Source organism: Cnephaeus nilssonii (genome assembly GCF_951640355.1).
Source record: "Cnephaeus nilssonii genome assembly, chromosome: 11".
NCBI classification, from domain to species: Eukaryota; Metazoa; Chordata; class Mammalia; order Chiroptera; family Vespertilionidae; genus Cnephaeus; species Cnephaeus nilssonii.
This window is the reverse complement of record NC_137082.1, coordinates 2,162,447-2,181,477: the sequence shown is the minus strand read 5'-3', so window position 1 is coordinate 2,181,477 and position 19,031 is coordinate 2,162,447. Positions and strand designations below refer to the sequence as shown.

Genomic DNA, 19,031 nt, shown 5'->3' with positions numbered 1-19,031 from the left:
AGTTCCAAACAATAGTTTATTACATGAAAAGTAATGACTCTCAGTGTGAAAGCATCTCCTCTGGACCAAAGGAGCTTTAAGGATGTCTCTGGGAATTCCTAGCAAAATTCTGCAATGCAGTCCACGTGACTGGAAGCCGTTGCAAGGGGAGGCGATAAACAAATGAAATGAATTTCCAAACTACTTCTAGTGAAGAACATTTTGACTTTTCCAATTGCTAAGGGGGCATTTTTAAATGTAAAGGAAATAAGTAAAAAGCAGTGTACCTTGTAAGACTAAAGAAATTACAAAGGGTGTTAATTTTTTAAGTTATCATGTTAAGAAAACATGATGGAATCAGACAGATAATTGAAAAATTACTAATTGTCACTGTGTCTGCATCCCAATGGTCTAAGAGGACATTAGTGGACGAATACTTTGTTTGATATTTTGTTCTAGATAAATATTTTTACAAAATGTGCTTTCAAAGTCCCCACTGGAGTCCCAACTTGAGTCACGTCCCTGGAGAGTTGACGGTTGGCGCGGAGCTCCAGGGCTTGGACACACCCATGGCCGGGCGGAGGCCGCCTGCTTCCAGGAACCAGTGTCCAGTCCGCTCACTTGATCTCCATGGCAGGGCTGCTCTGCAGACTCTCCTGCGCGGGACACGTCGCCAGGGAGTCTGGTCTGGTCAACTTTAGTCTCCTGCCAGTTTTACCGCAAAACACACTCTCAAATTCCTACAGTTGAGAAAAGATCATTAGTGTACCAATCCACAGACGTGAAAATTGCTTTCTTCGAAAATACAAAAGGTTGAAAGTAAGAGCTAACCTACTTCAAAATATACAGTTAGCCCTGGCCAATGTGGTCAGTGGTTAGAGCGTCAGCCCGCGCACCAAAGAGCCCTGGGTTCCATTCCGGTCAAGGGCATGTACCTGGGTTACTGGTTCACAAACTTACATCACATCTTGCTAGGGGTCTGTATGATAAAAATAGGGATTTAAACACTTTTCTCATAAGTTGCACTGACATTTACTTTAATTTTCCAACAGCTTCTCACAATACCTGGTCACACTCTAAGACGTCTTATAGTTTAAAAGCAACCACATTTGCATTTGTTATTTTACTGTGGTAAAATATATACAGCATGAACTTTACAGTTTTAACCATTTGTAAGTGTGATTCAGATGCATGAAATATATTCACACTGTTGTATAACCATATAAATTTCCAAATGTCTTTTTTTAAAGCATAGCATTCTTAAATAACTAGATCTGGGTTTATATATTTTTTATTGTGGTAAAATATATACAGCAGGAAGTTTACCATTTTAACCATTTGTAAGTGTACAATTCACTGCCATTAAGTACATTCGCACTGTTGTGTAACCATCCCCTCCATCTATTCCCAAGTTTTTCATTACGCCAACCTGACACTGCCCCCATGAAACACTAACCCCCCAGCCCCAGCGCCCAGCATCTACCTGTCTCTGTGAATCTGACTCCTCTAGGCCCTCACGTAAGTGGAGCCACAGGACTTGTCCAACTATGACTGGCTTAAGTCACTTATATGTCCTCCAGGTCCCTCCATGTTGCAGGTGTCAGGACCTCCTTCATTTTTATGGCTAACAGTCCTTTGTGTGGATAAAGCACATTTTGTTCATCCATCTGCCAATGGACACAGGTTGTTTCCACATTTTGCCCGTTGTGAATGATGCTGTTGTGAACATTTTCATACAAGTATCCATTTGGGTTCCTGTTTTCAATTCTTTGGGGTAAATACCTGGAAGTAAAATTGCTGGATCTTATGATAGTTCTATGTTAAACCTTTTGAGGACCCACCAGATAGTCTTCCATATGGCTGCACCAATTTATTCATTTTTTCCATCTTTATTGTTTAGAGTATTACAGATGTCCTCCCCTTCCCCCACCTCCCCATCCCCCACCATTTCTCCTCTCCACCCGGTTCCTACCCCACCCTAGGCCTTCTTCACCCTATTGTCTGTGTCCATAGGTAATGCATATACACATACAAGATCTTCATTTAATCTTTCCATACTCCACTCACCCCTTCCCTCTGAAATTCATCAGTCTGTTACATGTTTCCATGCCTCTGATTCTATTTTGTTCATTAGATTCCTTGTTTATTTTTTTAGATCCAATTGTTGGTAGATATGTATTTATTGCCATTTTATTGTTCCTATTTTTTATCTTTTTTTCCCTTTCTTCTTTTCTTAAAGCATGCCCTTCAACATTTCATGTAATACCGGTTTGATGGTGATGAACTTTTAGTTTTTTCTTGTTTGTGAAGCTCTTTATCTGACTTTCAATTCTAAACGATAGCTTTGCTGGGTAATCTTGGTTGTAGGTTCTTGCTATTCATCACTTTTAACATTTCTTGCCACTCCGTTCTGGCCTGCATAGTTTCTGTTGAGAAATCAGCTGACAGTCGTATGGGCACTCCCTTGAAGGAACTAACTGCTTTTCTCTTGCTTTTAAGATTCTCTCTTTAGTCCTTGGCATTTTAATTATGATGTGTCTTGGTGTGGGCCTCTTTGGGTTCCTTGCTTGGGACTCTCTGCACTTCTGGACTTGTAATTCTATTTCTTCCATCAGGTGGGGGAAGTTCTCTGTCATTATACCTTCAAATAGGTTTTCAGTATCTTTCTCTCTCTTCTCCTTCTGGCACCCCCATAGTGCGAGGTTGGTACACTTGAAGTTGTCACAGAGGCTCCTTATACTATCTTCATATTTTTTGATTCTTTTTGCTCTTCTGATTGTTTTTTGCTTCCTCATATTTCAAACGGTTGATTTGATTCTCAGAATCTTCTACTCAACTGTTGATTCCCTGTAAATTACTTTATTTCAGTTAGTGTATGCTTAATTTCTGACTGGTCCTTTTTCACTAAGATCCTTGAAAATCTCACTAAGTCCCCTTAAGATCCTTGAGCAACCTTATAACCATTGTTATGAACTCTGTATCTAGTAGTTTCCTTGCTTCCATTTCTTTCATTTGTGATATGTTTGTCTCCACATTTTGGCTGTTTCCCTTAGTTTCTATGTATTAGGTAGAGCTGTTATGTCTCCTGGAATTAGTAGAATGGCTTTGTGGATTAGGTGTCCTGTAGGGCCCAGTGGCTCAGCCTCCCTAGTTACTTGAGCTGGGCACTTTATGTGCGCCCGTCTGGGCTGTGTGCACAGTCTTGTTGCAGTTGAGCCTTGATTTCTGTTGGCTTCACTGGGAGGAGTTGAACTCCAGGCCAATTGGCTGATGACCAGCTGTGTCTACACTGGAAGAGCTGCTGTGCAGAAGACACCCCACTGTAACAGGACTTGTTTCAGTGGGGCTTTGGTGCTCACGGAGTCTGAACCTTGACGGTGTTACTTTTGGATGTATAGAGTTGTAATATGGTTTGGTCTGAAGCTGTCCACTGGGTGCACTGGCTCTGGGGCCTCCCAGGGGTGCAAAGTTGGCCACTGCCTGCAGTCATCCTGCAGAAGCTAGAGAGATCTGCAGGTGGCTGCTACTTGTATTGGGCTAGGAAGACCTCAGGCAAGGCCCAGCTGTGAAGCAAGGCAGGCTGGTACTGGTGCCAGGTCTTAGGCCTTTTATTGATAGACTGGTGGCCCGGTGCACGAAATTCATGCACGGGGGGGAGGGGGGTGTCCCTCAGCCCAGCCTGCACCCTCTCTAATCTGGGACCCCTCAGGGGATGTCTGACTGCTGGTTTAGGCCCGATCCAGGACCACTGGCTCCTAACTGCTCACCTGCCTGCCTGCCTGATCTCTCCCAACTGCCCCCCAGCCAGCCTCCTCGCCCCCAACTGCCCCCCCTTGCTGGCCTGATCGCCTCCAACTGCCCCCCCCCATTGGCGTGCTCACCCCCAACTGCCCCCCCCACCAGCCTGATCTCCCCCAACTGCCCCCCACTGCCTGCCTGCTTGCCCCCAACTGCCCCCCCCCCTGCCGGCCTGATCGCCCCCAACTGCCCCCCTGCCGGCCTCCTCACCCCCAACTGCCCCCTCTTGCTGGCCTGATCGCCCCCAACTGCCCCCCTGCCCGCCTGCTTGCCTCCAACTGCCCCCCCCCTCGCCAGCCTGATCACCCCCAACTGCCCTCCCCTCCTGGCCTGATTGCCCTTAACCACCTCTGCCTCGGCCCTGCCACCATGGCTTTGTCTGGAAGGTCTCCGGGTCTAATTAGCATATCACCCTTTTATTACTATAGATTTGAAGCCAGCTGCTGCTTGATTGAGAGATTTTAAGAAAATCTGAAGCCTGAGCCAGGACAGACCATTCATATGGAAAAGCCACTGCAAACAGCTTGAGTGGGGCTGCAAATTGGATGGGGCAGGGTCTCAGGGAATCACCAGGGTGGAGCGAACAGTGTGGGCCAAGGCTGATGGAAACTCAGATATGGCTGCCAGTCAGCTCTGCAACAGGGGAGGTCCCGGCACAGGAACAATGACCCAAACAAGCACCATCTGGGATAAAGCCGCCCCTGAGCTCCTGCCCGATGCCAGACAGTCTAGTTTCTCCCTGTATGTGTCTAGGTTCCCCACCCTTGGAGCTCAGAGGAAGCAGGACCATGTAAGTTTGTGTGCGGGCCCTTTAAGAGGAAAACCTGGGTCTCAGCAGCTTCTGTCACTCAGCCACAATTCCTTCCTGTTTTTTACAGCCTGAAGTTATGGGGACTTCTCTTCCCAACTCTGGAATCCTGGGCTGGGGGGTCTATGGTGTGGGGCTGGGATCTCCTGCTTCTCACGGGAGGCCTTGGAGATACCCTTCCCAATCAAAAACACGCCACTCATGGGCGTCTGACCAGCCCATTCTGCGCCTCTGCCCCTCCAACCAGTCTCAATGTGCTTTCTCCTTTACTTCTCTAGTTGTAGGACTTCCACTGAGCCAGATTTCAGGCTCTGAACGATGGCTCTTCTGCATTTCTGTATTAGTTGTAATCTTGATGTGGTTGTGAGAGACAGCAAGTACTGGTGTTTATCTATGCTGCCACCTGAGATGACCCTCTGGCTGCCCCAATTTACAATCCCACCAGCAATCCCAAGGGCTCCAATTTCTCCACATCTTCGCCAACACCTGCTTGCTTATTTTTTTTGTTTTGTGGGTTTTTTTCTGTAGCCACCACAGATGGGTGTGAGGTGCTATCTCACTGTGTTTGCATCTCTCTGATGAGTAGTGATACTGAGCATGTTTCCATGTGCTCACTAGCCGTCTGCATGGCCTCTGTGGAGAAGTGTCTTGTCAGGTCCTTTGAATCAGGTTTGTCTTTTGGTTGCTGGCTGTAAGAGGGCATAGTTCATTCATGCCAGGAAGGTAAGTGGCAGCACTCTGGGCACTGGCTGTCCCCAGTCGTCTGGAGTGATGGGCACTCCACTGGACTGCAGTCTCAGTGGTGTTGTGACCAAGGACCCTGCCATGTGCAGCTTCGCTCAGAAGCCATATCTGTATGTAAATATACTCTAAACTTTGTAAGGTTTTAGTGCAACTTAAGACAAACCACATGTTGATAATTTCCTGGGTTCTGATACCCAAAGCCCAAGTATAAAATATCTGCCTATATTTGAAAGGGTAGAATTTACCTTTTTAAAAAAAATTCATTTCAGAGAGAAGAAGGGAGGTGGGTGAGTGGGTGGGGGAAGAAACATCGATTTGTTGTTCTACTCATCCATGCATTCATTGGCTGATTCCCATATGTGCCCCAACCAGAGATTAAGCCACAACCTTGGGTGCATTGGGATGATGCTCCAACCAACAGAGCTACCCAGCCAGGGCTAGAATTTACCTTTTAAAATCTACACTAATAAAAGAGAAATATGCAAATTGACCATCACTTTGCAACATCCACCAGCCAATCCGGAGTGAGTATGCAAATTAACCCAACAAAGATTATGGTGGCCCCGCCCCCCAGCCGCTCAGGGCCTCTGGGCAGCGTGCATGCAGGCGCAGAGCGGCTGGGTGGGGCGGGACGCCTGCTATGAGGGGGAGGGCGGGGGCGGAGGAGCTACAGGAGCGGCGCTCCAGCCAGAGCGAAGACTGAAGGATCCTGGGTCCCGGGTGCCAGAGGAAAACCAGTGCCGGCAGTCAGGGGAAGGAAGGCTATTGCACAAATCTTCGTGCAATGGGCCTCTAGTAACAAAATAAAGCCCTGGCTGGTGTGGTTCAATTGGCTGGGTGACATCCTGTGCACTGTAAAGTTGCCAGTTCAATTCCTGGTCGGGGCACATGCCTAGGTTGCAGGTTCACTCCCCAGTCAGGGTGCATGGAGGAGGCAACTGATCAATATTTCTCTCTCTCCCTCCCTCTCCTTTCCTCTCTCTCTGAAATCAATAAAAATGTATTTTCTTAAAAAACTAAATAGAAGTCAGAAACAAAACAGCCATTTCTCAGATGGAAAAAAGTACTTGGAGAGATTTTCTAAGCTATCTTCACACATGAGGCTAACCCCGGCACATCTTTATTTTCAGTATTTTGCCAGAAGTGGGTTGAGCCATGCTCCATCTGGACTCTCCTGGGGTCCCGGGGAACCAAGTCCCTGGGAGTTGGGGTGACTGTGAAACAGAGACAGGGGCCTCTTTAACCCTCCTCAGCTGAGCTGAAGGTCAGCTAGTCATTGTCATTCTGCTCTCTCAATTAGCATCTGTTTTCAACCAAACAAGTGAAAAGGCTGAGTTTTAAGGAATTTTTTACGACTTATCAGAACACCTTGACATGACGTCTGGCCGAACTTGATATTCATGTTAGATTTGTAAATATGAGAATGCCAATAACAAAAACTGTACTTTTTAAGAGGAAGGAGGTGGTTCTAATTACATGTCAGGAAATGACACCAGGAAGTTACGACGAGTAAGAACTCATGTCAGTACAGAGACAAAGGGTTAAAGACACAGGAAGGCCCTAACCGGTTTGGCTCAGTGGATACAGCGTCGGCCTGTGGACTCAAGGGTCCCAGGTTCGATTCCGGTCAAGGACATGTACCTTAGTTACGGGCACATACCCAGTAGGGAGTGTGCAGGAGGCAGCTGATCGATGTTTCTAACTCTCTATCCTTCTCCCTTCCTCTCTGTAAAAAATCAATAAAATTATATATATATATATATATATATATAAAATAAAATAAAGACACAGGAAGGTCTTGGAACTGATACAACAGCCACACACAAAGTGGAACAGGGAATGTGAGGGCCTAACAGAGCTCTGAACTATGTGACACAAACAGAATTCAAGGGGATGTCAAATCCGATCTCAGTGGGAGATGTCACACAGGTCTCTGGGGACCAGAGGGGACAAAATCACAATTCATAATCTTGACCTAACAAACATGGACTTCACCAAATGAAGGGTGCACGTTCTTTCCAAGTGACCACAGAACCATAAAAAATTGACCACAGCCCTAGCCGGTTTGGCTCAGTGGATAGAGCGTTGGCCTGCGGACTGAAGTGTCCCAGGTTCAATTCTGGTCAAGGGCACATGCCCGGGTTGCGGGCTTGATCCCCAGTAGGGGGCGTGCAGGAGGCAGCCGATCAGTGATTCTCTCTCATCATTGATGATTCTATCTCTCTCTCCCTCTCCCTTCCTCTCTGAAACCAATAAAGAAATATATATTTTTTAAAACAATTGACCGCAGGAGAGGTCACATGGTAGTCTCAATAAACCCCAAAACTACTTTTTATATGACCATCTTCACTGATCACAATGTGAGAAACAGACAGACAGGAAGAATGAAAATCTGTGGGAAATGAAAATCCTCCTTTGCAGGATTCATGCAGAGACAAACCAAGGACATCAGATACTTGGAGACGATGAAGCATTACCCTACGCTGGGGATGTTTTCCAAGGGCCAGTCTGCTTTATAGTCACTGACCAAGAGGTGAGAAAGGCTGAAAATAAATGAAGTAAGCCTGCAACTTAAGCACCAGAAAATCTAAACTTAAAAAGAAGGAAAGAGAGGAAAGGTTTAAAGATAATCAACATAAAAGCAAATTATGATAGAAAACACACTCCTACTGACTCCCCTGTTTCCGATCCAAGAGGCCAGAACAGACCAGGAGCCGGTGCTCTGAGAAGACCCACAGCAGAGCCAGGACACTGGGATGAGGGACAGAGGAGGAGAGACGAAAGAACGAGGTAGGAACGAACTCATCAGCACAAAGCTGCGAAGTACTCCCCACAGTGGGAGGGTCTCCCCACACAGTGCCAGCCCACCAAGCCAGGCGGCCACTCTCCTTCCCCGGGAGCGGGGGTCCTGTTGGAGGGAATGAGGGAGGGGTCACGTGCACTCACTGAACATGGGGATCAGTGACCCCTGTGCACCAACGGTGAGGTCCCCAGCCGCTCCACTCCCAGACCGTTTGAACAGGGGGCAGGGAGTGACATTATATGAGGGAGGGGAGAAGGTGCCCCAAGAGAAGCAGGAACACCAGGGAGGGTGGTGACCTGGGGACTGGCGGCGGCGGTCAAGGTCAGGTCAGCACAATCACCTTTGACCCATCACTGGCTAAACAGGCACTAGGCAGTCCAAGGCAGTTGGAAAAAGGAGATGGGACAGGCAATTCCTTTGAGCGGTGCAGCTGAGCAGCAAGGAGGGGGATAGTTGCTGGCAGGGGACATGGGCCCAGTTCTCAAAGGGGAGTAACTATGGGACAAGTAACAGCACCTTTGCACCTAATCACCAAGCAGGTACAGAAGGAAAGTGACCATCTGGCCAAGCTGTCCCGTCCCCCAACTTCAGGTGGAACCAGAAAGTGCACAGCAGAGAGGCAGGGATGAATGACAGCCTGGGGAGCCCTGTGACCTTGGACTGGATCCTGAGTGGGGACACTCCCAGGACAACAGGTGCAGTGTAAATGTTCCCCCTGAACTACCGGTAATAGTGTCGGTATAAAGTCCTGCCTCTGACCACGTGTTCTAGCTGAAACACACACAGGCCAGGTGCAAAGCGGCCTCGTGTCTACAACTCACTATCAAAGGTTCAGAAAAATACAGATTCTGCACAGAACGGAGCAAATGGGCAACATGCCAACAGCTGGCAGCTCTGGGCGAAGCCAAGAGGGTATACGAGGGGCTCTCAGTCCTATTCTTGTCATTCAAGTTTGAAATTGCATCAAATTTTAAACTGCCATAAGTAAATAAGTAAAGTGAGCCATCTAAGTGCAGAATCCTTCAGACACCTGGATGCCACAGTAACTAATGGAGGGACCCCCAGTTAGAGACCGCTGAATATAAGGAAAACAAACCCCATGGCTGGTCACTGATTTAGGGGAAAAACACAGCTGAGTCGTTTTAAAAGCATTTTGGGGACATGTGACCATTAGACAACATCAGAGAACTACAATCAATGTAGGGAGGCATGACGATGGCCTGGTGAGGAAGGAGAATGACACACGAGCAGACATTCAGCAGAGAAGGGTCACGTCTGCAGTTGTCTGCGAAGTCGCCCAGCAGATGTGAGTGAGGCTGCTGATGTGCACAGGCATTTGCTATGCAGCAGGCTCATCAGGAAAACGACAAAGCCAAGCACCTACTCGCTGACAAGGACCCACCGGCCCATGCAGACTCGCCTGTCGTCCTGGGCACTCAACAGTCCGGGAAAGCCCATGGGTTCCGCCCGCCCGCCCGCCCTGTTTCTCCCTGTCCACCCAGCAGCTCAAGCCAGAACTCCGAGTGCTCCCCAATCCCTCCTCCAGCATCCCAGCCCAGCAGTCTCGGTGAGTGCTCTGTGGCCCTCAACCAGGGTCTTCACCTTCACTCCTGCCCGGACCTCTCCTTCCCAGAGTCCAGGCTCCTCACACAGCAAAGCATCGATCACAGCGTGCCACTCGGGCCTGACCCCGCGAGGCTGTGGACACCTGGCCTCAGACGCGCGCTGTGGCAGGGCCGCACGGCCATGTCCCTTCCTTGAGACGCTGGGGACGCCGCCCACAGGCCAGCAGGGTCTCCATTTATTTAAAGTATGACTGAGCAGGAAAGGTTTGTGGGAATAAAATGTGTACTAAGATAACTCAGGAAAATCACTTCCGACTCTCATGCATCGTATTCTGAGGACAAAGACATTCATGCAAGTAGGAGGCCCGCGTGTGTTTAGGCTGTTTGCTTCCTAACTCCCCCCACTAACTGGCGTCACTCCGGCCCGTTTCTTGACGTTCCTATGATCTGATGCAGAAAGAATCTGTAAATTCAATATAATTAAATTTCAGAAATGCCCAGGATGCATACTACCCATAAAATATAGTACCTATAAATCAATCTGAGTGTGTATATTTAACAAGGTTTTTGCTGTTGTAATTCCTTCATCGTACTTGAATGAGTTCTACTAATAATTTTCTAATAGGTACACAGAGCCAAACATTAAATCATTTAAAAAGTGTAAAAGCTTTATTTTATTAAAATAACCCCACCGTCTACCCCTAACAAATAGTGTTAAAGAGCAACTGCATGACAAACAACCGTAAGTGATCCGTTAGAGGGAATCCAACATAAGCATTGCTTGGAAATGCAATTAAATAGACAATGAAAACCAGGACGAAGATGAAATATGAAGCTCACACGACGCAGACAAGGGAAGCAGAGCAACTCAGCACGCCCGGCCACGCTTGCAGCGTCCAGCATCTGGACACAGGAGGCTCTTTTTTTTTTAAATCCTCACCCAAGGATGTTGTCATTGATTGGATTTTTTTTTTTTTTTTTAAGAGAGAGAGGAAGGGGGTGGGGGAAAGAGAGAAACATCATTGTGAGAAACATCAACCAGCTGCCTCCTGTAACGCACCCTGACCAGGAATCAAACCCGAAAACTAGGTATGTGTCCTGACTGGGAATCAAACCCACAACCTTTTGGTGTACAGGACGACACTCCAACTGACTAAGCCCCGGCCAGGACATGAGGTTCTTTTTAAAAAGGTTCCATGTTTATCACACCAACCTCAGCTTGGCTCTCCAATCAGACTCGTGCTGCGGCTCACCCCACCAAAGCCTCATCACCAGTCGGCCTCACCGCCGGCTCTGCAGCCAACACTGGAGCCCCGGTGTCCGGAGGAGCACAGGTGCGCTCTCTCCTCTGGACCATGGAAGGGGCGGACGAGACCCACACCAAGCACTCAGCCCTATGGGACCCAAGCTCACTCACTCACTGGGAACCCAACAGATGGTCAAGGACATGCTGGCCCAGAGCCCCAGGTCACCCAGTCACCCAACCCACACAAGTGTCTCTCTTCCGCCTTTGGAGGCACCGAAGTCCAGACCATTTACTTGACATTTACCTGCCCTTTGCTTGCTTTATCCTTTTGGGTTTTCTGAGGGCAAAACCACTCCCTCCTCCAGTCTCTGAAAGCCCCTCGCCCAGTCCAACCCACCACACACAGCAGCGCTCAGCCTGTGCGACCCGTCATCTCCACCACCGTGGAGCGAGCAGGCCAGGCGGAGGCCACTTCACTCAGTGACAGCACGCGCCACGAGCAGAGCTCTGCTCACAATGACTCCGTAACGTCCGATTCCGGACACAGAGGACAGTTTGGGATCTTCAGGGAAAAGGACACATTAGAACACGGATGAGCTGACAAACTCCTGAAACTCCACCTGGCCTCAATACTCACCTTTTTTATTTAATAGGCTTTTGTTGATCTCAGAGAGGGAGTGAGAGGGAGAGAAACATCAATGATGAGAGAATCATGGATCGGCTGCCTCCTGCACACCCACACAAGGGGTCGAGCCCCCAACCCAAGCATGTGCCTTATCAGGAATTGAACTGTGACCTCCTGGTTCATAGGCTGACGCTCAACCACTGAGCCACGCTGGCCGGACAATACTCACCTTCTTAAGAGAATCTCCATGGCGCTCCTGAATGTACTTTAGGAACGCAGTGGTCCACTGCAGGGTCGTGGCCTTATCTGTCTCGGCGTTGCAGAACGGGACCAAAAGATTCAACTCATCACAGCAAATGCGGATTCTGCGCCTACAGCAAAATCCAAAGCAACAGAGAATCTGAAGCAAACACAGAGCTGAACAAATGTGTCACTTGAAGGGTCAGAGCTCAGGGGCCTGGCACCGAGTGCATGGGCGAAGGCCTCTGTCCCCCCAGGACCCGGTGCCCACGACTGCCCTAGCCCAGGCTCCTTTGCTAGGCCACTCAGTTCCTGGGCCACTGTACACATCTCCTTTTACAAATCTCCTTTCCTAGGCCACTCCTCCTGGGCCACTGTACACATCTCCTTTTACAAATCTCCTTTCCTAGGCCACTCCTCCTGGGCCACTGTACACATCTCCTTTTACAAATCTCCTTTCCTAGGCCACTCCTCCTGGGCCACTGTACACATCTCCTTTTACAAATCTCCTTTCCTAGGCCACTCCTCCTGGGCCACTGTACACATCTCCTTTTACAAATCTCCTTTCCTAGGCCACTCAGTTCCTGGGCAGGAGTGCCCTGGGCACCCTCCTCAGGGAGTTTCCCTATTTACTTCTCAGGGGCCAGATTCAAGGGTCTAGACCAGGCATCCTCAAACTACGGCCCGCGGGCCACATGCGGGTGTTTTTGCCGTTTTGTTTTTTTACTTCAAAATAAGATATGTGCAGTGTGCATAGGAATTTGTTCATAGTTTTTTTTAAACTATAGTCCGGCCCTCCAACGGTCTGAGGGACAGTGAACTGGCCCCCTGTTTAAAAAGTGTGAGGACCCCTGGTCTAGACCAACGACAGACCCAAACCCCTAAAACTAGAAGCAAAGGGTCGTGTTTTTTATTGGGCAGGTCACCCTCTGCCTGGGCACCCGCTGTGTGCCCAGGACGAAGACCCCAGCCTCACTTCACCAAGGGACCCGGTTCACAAAGGACCACACACACCAGCCTATTACTATCTGGAAACCTGGGCTCCTTAGAGACCATGCAAATCACAGCTGGTCACGACGAGGCCCTCTGTAACTTTCACACGTATGGCTAGTGACGTGGAGTCCGACCTAAGCTGGCACTGAACAATGCACAGGACATGGCCCTCGTCCTGGCCTCCCACTGAACACGCAGGACTTCATGACCTTGTGAACACAGCTGGCACTTAGTGGTGCTCTCCACCCCTCATCAGCTTGTTTAATTTAATCCAAACCTACGTAGTAGACAGTAGCTCTTATAGACGGAAACTCAGGACAGGATGGAAAGAGAGGGCGGAAGGCTGTTATAGACTAGGACGTGGCAGAGTGAGAATGGAAACTTCCACTGTGAGCATGTGAGGGTTTCCCCAGAGCAGGTGCTCAGTGACTGTCCTCTAAACAAATGCCAGAGGAAAGATGCTCTGTCACCTGGTGAGCTCAAGGGTGTGTGTGCATCCCAGTCCATGGTATCTGCTGGCTTAACTGTAATCCTTTAGAGCAGGGGTGGGGAAACCCGGCCCTCGGACCATATCATGCCCTTGAAATCATTTGGTCTGGCCCTGTCAAGGCATTAGGGGTCAGTTAAATGTTTGATCAAATGTAGCAGCTAATGTTTTGAGTTGATAATCTTGTCTGGCCCAAGAATGTTACAAATATCCAAATGGCCCTGGGCAGAAACAAGGTCCCCACCCCTGCCTTAGAGAGGTAACCTGCCTCAGCTCCACCATGGGCTTCGCCTTGGTCCAGGCTGCACCTCCTGAGCCTACAACAGAAACTGGCCTGCATGCTCAATGAAATGACTGGGTTAACTAACTCTGTGTTAGAAAACATCACGTAAAACCCCAGCTGCAAGAGAGAAACACTAACCACCCTGATTCTACACAGAATCTGCAAATATATGTAGAGACAAAACGACTTAACAGTTTTAACCCCCTCCTTCCCCAACATTCTTAAAGGAACCAGGACAAACTGGTGACGGGCTGCAGGGAACTGGGGGCAGGCTACACCCCCTCAGGGAGGAAGGCATGCCCATGAGGCTGGCCTGGCTGGATCTGGGAACGTTAAGATTTCCCACCACCGTGAGGTGAGAGGCTCCCTGTGCCTAAGCGGTTTGTACAAACAATGTGGTCTGCATGAAACCGGCTTTCCTTCCGGGCCTGGAGCCTGACTGTGTGCTGGGCAGGGGACGCCCACAGGACTGGCCCCAACACAATCTCGGGCATGGAGTCTGCTGAAGCTTTCACATGTCCCAGAACTCAGGGCTGGGGGGTGAAGCACTCCCCTGCGAAGAGCCCTTGGGAGGCCCCTCCCCCATCCCTCCACCTTCTCAAATTTTTCCATGTCTTTTCTCATCGATCAGGATGGTCTGGGGGTGTTGGGGACTCCAATCCACCCAGCAGAGCCAAGTCCACGTTTACTCATTCGAACTTGTCCTCCGTTTGAACAGACACGGCTCCCCTCGTTTTTACGGCACGGTGCCCGTATCACTAAGTGTCTAAGTTAGGTGACCACAGACGCTCCAAAGCTGTCCCACGCACACACATTACCTTCTGTCCCTCTCCATGCGGTTGTGCCTTTCCCTGCGCTGTGACCTTCCGCCCGGGGCGCTCTGGGACTGCTCCCCAAGGTGTGACTGTGATGACTCTGCAGACTGCCAGGCGCCCTGGGCGGTGGCGGCACCTTCACCCACGTTCTGAATCTCTCCGAGGGCTCTTCGCTCCACACTGGTGTCCAACTGACGCATCCTACTCCGGTTCCTCTTATTTATCGCTTGTTTGCACAGCGCTTCTTCTTTGCAAAAGAAGAAACAAGTGGAACTTTAACTATTTATTTTTAACTTATCTCCAGTAATGCTGAGTACAGTGTTGGCATCTTGAATCCCAGACATAAACATTAATGGGCAAGGAGCAGAGACCTGAAGAGGACGAGCTGGACACGAAGGCAACTCCGTGTGAGCAGCCAGCTCCAAGCTCCCCGTTCCAAACACCACACGGGGCACAAACCTACAACTAAATCACAACAGGCCGAGTGTTCATCAGCACAGCCTTGCCAACGCCCCCCTTGTTAATCAACAGGCGTTAACTGTCATCTATCAACCAAGAAGTTATTTGATTTTTCTGATATTCAGAGTGGGGGAAAGCTGAAATTATTCTAATAAGACAAGTGGTATTCTACCTGCAATTCTCTGAAGAGGACAAAAGCTAAGTGGGTGAAGATTCAATTCACCCTCACCTTACAAGTGATTCTTCCCACATGAGGGGCAATCACATCAGAGATACAGAAATACATCATGTTTCCAGCAGACACAGAACAGCAGACACCTAACTGGTGTGCGTGGTGACGTGCATCCCGAGAAGCCACATAAAGCCACGTTCAAAAGAATCACCGCATTTCAGAATATTGGACAGAGGGAATTTGCAGGCACTGGTAATGTTTTATTCCTTAAGCTGAGTAATCAGTTCAGGAACTATTTCAATCTTAACCTTCACACCTGACGAATGTTAACATATACTTTTGTAGCAAGTGTCATAAAAACAAGGAAAAAATTAGTTATTGCCACAGGAGAAAGCAGTAGCCCTCCACCCCATCTGCTGTTCACAGCTCTCGGAGAGCTTGGTGCCAGCTGTGTTATTGGGGTGGGTAACCTGAAAACCAACTGTTTCCAGGGAAAAGGGGTGAGAGTTAACGTTTGAGGAAAGCAGAGTTTGCCTTCAGCAGTGTCTTTGTTCCTACGCCACCTTATGGCCCCTTGCCTCCAACTCAGACCCCTGTCCACCCACAGACTGTCTCCTAAAGCTTCCAGCAGATTCAGGCCGTGCCTTACTCGCAAGGAAAATAAAAACAAACAAGCCTACGTGCTTTGCTGACTTGAAGGAACGGAAACTCCATGTGAGTCCACCATTTCTGTGGTAGGGTATTTACCATCAAGAACAGGCAGCCCCGAACGCAATGTTCCCACACCAGGTGTAATCCGGGCAAATGCTGAAAGTGAGGTGACGAGGGGAAGATGGACGCCCTGAGATACAGACACTTCCGAGACTGGTCATGTTCCTAAACCACCGCCCCCTTGAAAGACCACAAGGACAGGAGGGCAAAGGTCGGGCAGAAGTACCTGTTCCCTTCCACTTGGTGGCTTACCTCCCACTTTAATCCAAACCTGCTCAGGCAAAGCTTTATTTCTACTACCTAAAGTCTGCTTCGTGGATTCAATTTCTTGTTGATAACAGAAAGAAAATGCTCTTGGCAATCCAATATCCTGATGTTTGGCAGCCTCAAGTATAGAACAGGAGTTATTAGAACTCTGGAAAAGATGAAGCAACGGGAACTTGATCAATATGCGCCTTCTCTTTCCTGTACAAATGCAATGCAGTAACAGCAGTGACGTCAAAGCTATTAATATGCAACGTGAAGAGCTTAGGTCACAGAGGACTTTTGAAAATTCCCTAACCAATTTGTTAATGTGGCTACACTGAGACACAGGTTATGCTTCCATCACAGTAATTTTATTACAGTGGTGGCAATGAGACCTGTAACACTTTTTGCAAATAAAAAAAAAATTCTCTAACCACATAAATGCTCTCAATTTTATATGTTGTTTCTTTTTGTATTAAATTTGAGAGAGAGGAAGAGAGAGAAGCATCGATGTGAGGGAGAAACCTCAATCGGTCACTCCCACTCATGCCCCAACGGGGGATTGAAACTGCCCTGACCAGGAATCGAACCCGCCACCTTTGGCTGGATGGAACAACACTCCAACCAACTAAGCCGCAAATGCTACCTATTTGAAAAAGTTAAAAAAGGTCAATGGCAGAACCTAAGTAAAGCAGTTAACTTCAGTAACAAAGCCACTTTCTGCACCTGTGTCTGTGAGAGGCTGGAGCCCCCGCCAGAGGAGCAGGCGTTCGCAGTGAACAGGGGGTAGGTGAGCTGCAGGGTAGTGGCAGCGGCAGCAGTCTTATTTTTCACTAACGCTGTGCATTTGTTTTGTTGCTGATGAAGAGGAACGTTCATTAACTCAGATGGATGTCGAATAAGAGTCACCAAACTGCCGAGACAAAAGAAAACCCAGAAACACGTGATGATTCCGCTGGAAAGCTTCCTGGAACACGGCCACCATTTACCATCACATCCAACGGTTAACACTGCATTTTCTGGAGGTGCTCAAATCTGTCGGGAGGAACACACCCATCACGGAAACCTCTACCAAGCAACTGTCAACGGGTGTAATGGACAAGCTCAACCTTCTTCCTCAGAGGGAGAGACTGTGTCATCCTTTAGTTATACCTCCTCCTCCCCATCACGCCCTGGACACCAATCTCTTTTGGGAGCCATCCTCCAAAATCATGACTCTGCATAAAATGGGGAAAACTATAGGGTGGGATGGATGGCAAGCTGCGGGGTCCCGGGAGCAGATAGGCTGGGGGCTCACCACAGAGCTGGCCATCCGTCCAACCTCATTGGAAGTCTCCCTCACCCAGACCCAGGGGGCCTGCGCCTGCTCAGGGCAGCAGAAGGGACTGGTGGCCTCCGCACAGGACCCCTTCCTCCACACCCAGGCCCGGCGGGTAGCCACGCACACTTCCGCCGAGACCAGCCCTCCCGCCCCGCCGCCCGCCGCCCGGGCACCCACTTGTTGAGCGCCACGCCGGGCTCGGGAGGCTCCGCGCCGCGCGGGGCGGGCGGGGGCTCGGCGGGGATGCTGTTGAAGCGGTCCTCCAGGCGGACGCGCACCGCCGACTTGGCCCGCGCCTCGCAAGCGCCCTCCGCGGCAGCCGCGTTCTCCTTGCCGGCGGCGTCGGGCGCCTTGGGCCGCGCTGCGCCGGGGCCCGGGCCGTCGGCGCCCGGCGTCTTTTCGGCGGCGGCGGCGGGGGGCGCGCCCGCCTCGCTCAGCAGCATCATGCGTAGCTCCTGGAAGTCGATGTGGCCCAGGCACGGGTTGGCGCCCGCGAAGCCGCCGTCGGCCAGCGCCGGCGGGCACAGCAGCGGGTACACGGGCGCCGCGCCCCCGCCCGCCGCCGCCGCCGCGCCCCCCGCCGCCGCCGCGCCCCCCGCCGCCAGGAAGGCCGAGTTGAGGCGCGTCTCGAGCTCGCCCTCGGCCGCCGCCTCCATGTGCGAGTAGAGGATGTGCTGCAGCTGCGTGTACTCGACCTCCGTCATCTCCACCAGGCTCAGGTCGGTGGTCGTGAAGCTCAGCCCCGCCTCGCCCAGCGCCGCGTCCGCGCCCTCGGGGCCCGCCGGCCCGCCCGCCTGCGCCTGCGGCGGCTCCCGCGGCCCGGGGCCCGACATGCCGGCGCCAACGGCGGGGGGCGCGCGGCGGGCGGGCCGGCGTCGGACGCGCACAGGCGGACGGCGCGCCGGAAACCGCCGGCCCAACGCGCTTGCGCGGCCCCGCCCCCAACGGCAGCCCCTCCCCTTGCGCGTCCCCCGCCCTCGGGCCCCGCCCTCCAACCGCCCCCGCCCCGCCCCTCGACCGCGGCGGCCGGACCGGGCTGCGCGCGCACGCGCGGGTGGGACCAGTGTCCTCGGGTCCCGAGGGCCGGGGTCCGGGGTCCGCAGACCGGAAACCACCCAAGCCTGGCGGGTAGCCACGCACACTTCCACCGAGTTCACGGAGCCACGGGGTGCTGTGCGGCTCCCCACTTCTCAGCATGCGGGGCGGACACGACGTCTCCAGGCGCCCCAACAGTAGACAGGTGAACAGGCCCAGACACCGGTGTGACAGGCAGTCTGGGTGCCAGGGGGAGTCAGTCAGATCAATCCACATCCAGTATTTACCAGGGCGTGCGATGCACTCCACGAACACCGGCCAAGAGACTAAGATATTTGAACAGCTTTACTGAGCTCCTGCACAGTCCGGACTGCTCGTCCATTGTAGGGAATGGCCTCTGTGACCCATCTCCAGCATGGTGGGCTTTAGGTGGAATTTCCTGAATTTCCTGAGGGCAAACAGAATGTAGGGAGGAGGGAACAGGATATAGGAACAAAGAACTGTGGGTGTGGGCCAGCATCATGGTGGAAACCCCCAGGACAGGGGGAGGTGGAGGCAACTGGAGAAGGCCTCAGCCCAATTCTTTTATTTTATTTATTTATTTATTTAAAAAAAATTTTTTTAATATATTTTATTGATTTTTTACAGAGAGGAAAGGAGAGGGACAGAGAGCTAGAAACATCGATGAGAGAGAAACATCG

The 19,031-nt window shown here is 50.6% G+C and overlaps 1 protein-coding gene across 2 annotated transcripts; it reads right to left on the bottom strand.

Annotated features, from left to right (window-relative positions):
• Positions 1 to 44: 44 nt before the first annotated feature.
• On the bottom strand, positions 45 to 18,141 carry TCFL5 (transcription factor like 5). 2 transcript variants are annotated; one of them, XM_079783877.1, is made up of 6 exons: positions 17,473 to 18,141; positions 16,701 to 16,887; positions 15,981 to 16,143; positions 14,390 to 14,633; positions 11,798 to 11,939; positions 45 to 719 (listed from the first exon to the last, which is right to left on the bottom strand). In XM_079783877.1, exons 1-6 carry the CDS (start codon positions 18,126 to 18,128, stop codon positions 597 to 599), a joined length of 1,515 nt encoding a protein of 504 aa, XP_079640003.1. In that variant the 5' UTR covers positions 18,129 to 18,141; the 3' UTR covers positions 45 to 596. The 2 variants fall into 2 exon arrangements, with proteins under 2 accessions (XP_079640003.1, XP_079640004.1); XM_079783878.1 differs by having other exon boundaries at positions 14,390 to 14,630.
• Between the last annotated feature and the right edge of the window lie 890 nt (positions 18,142 to 19,031).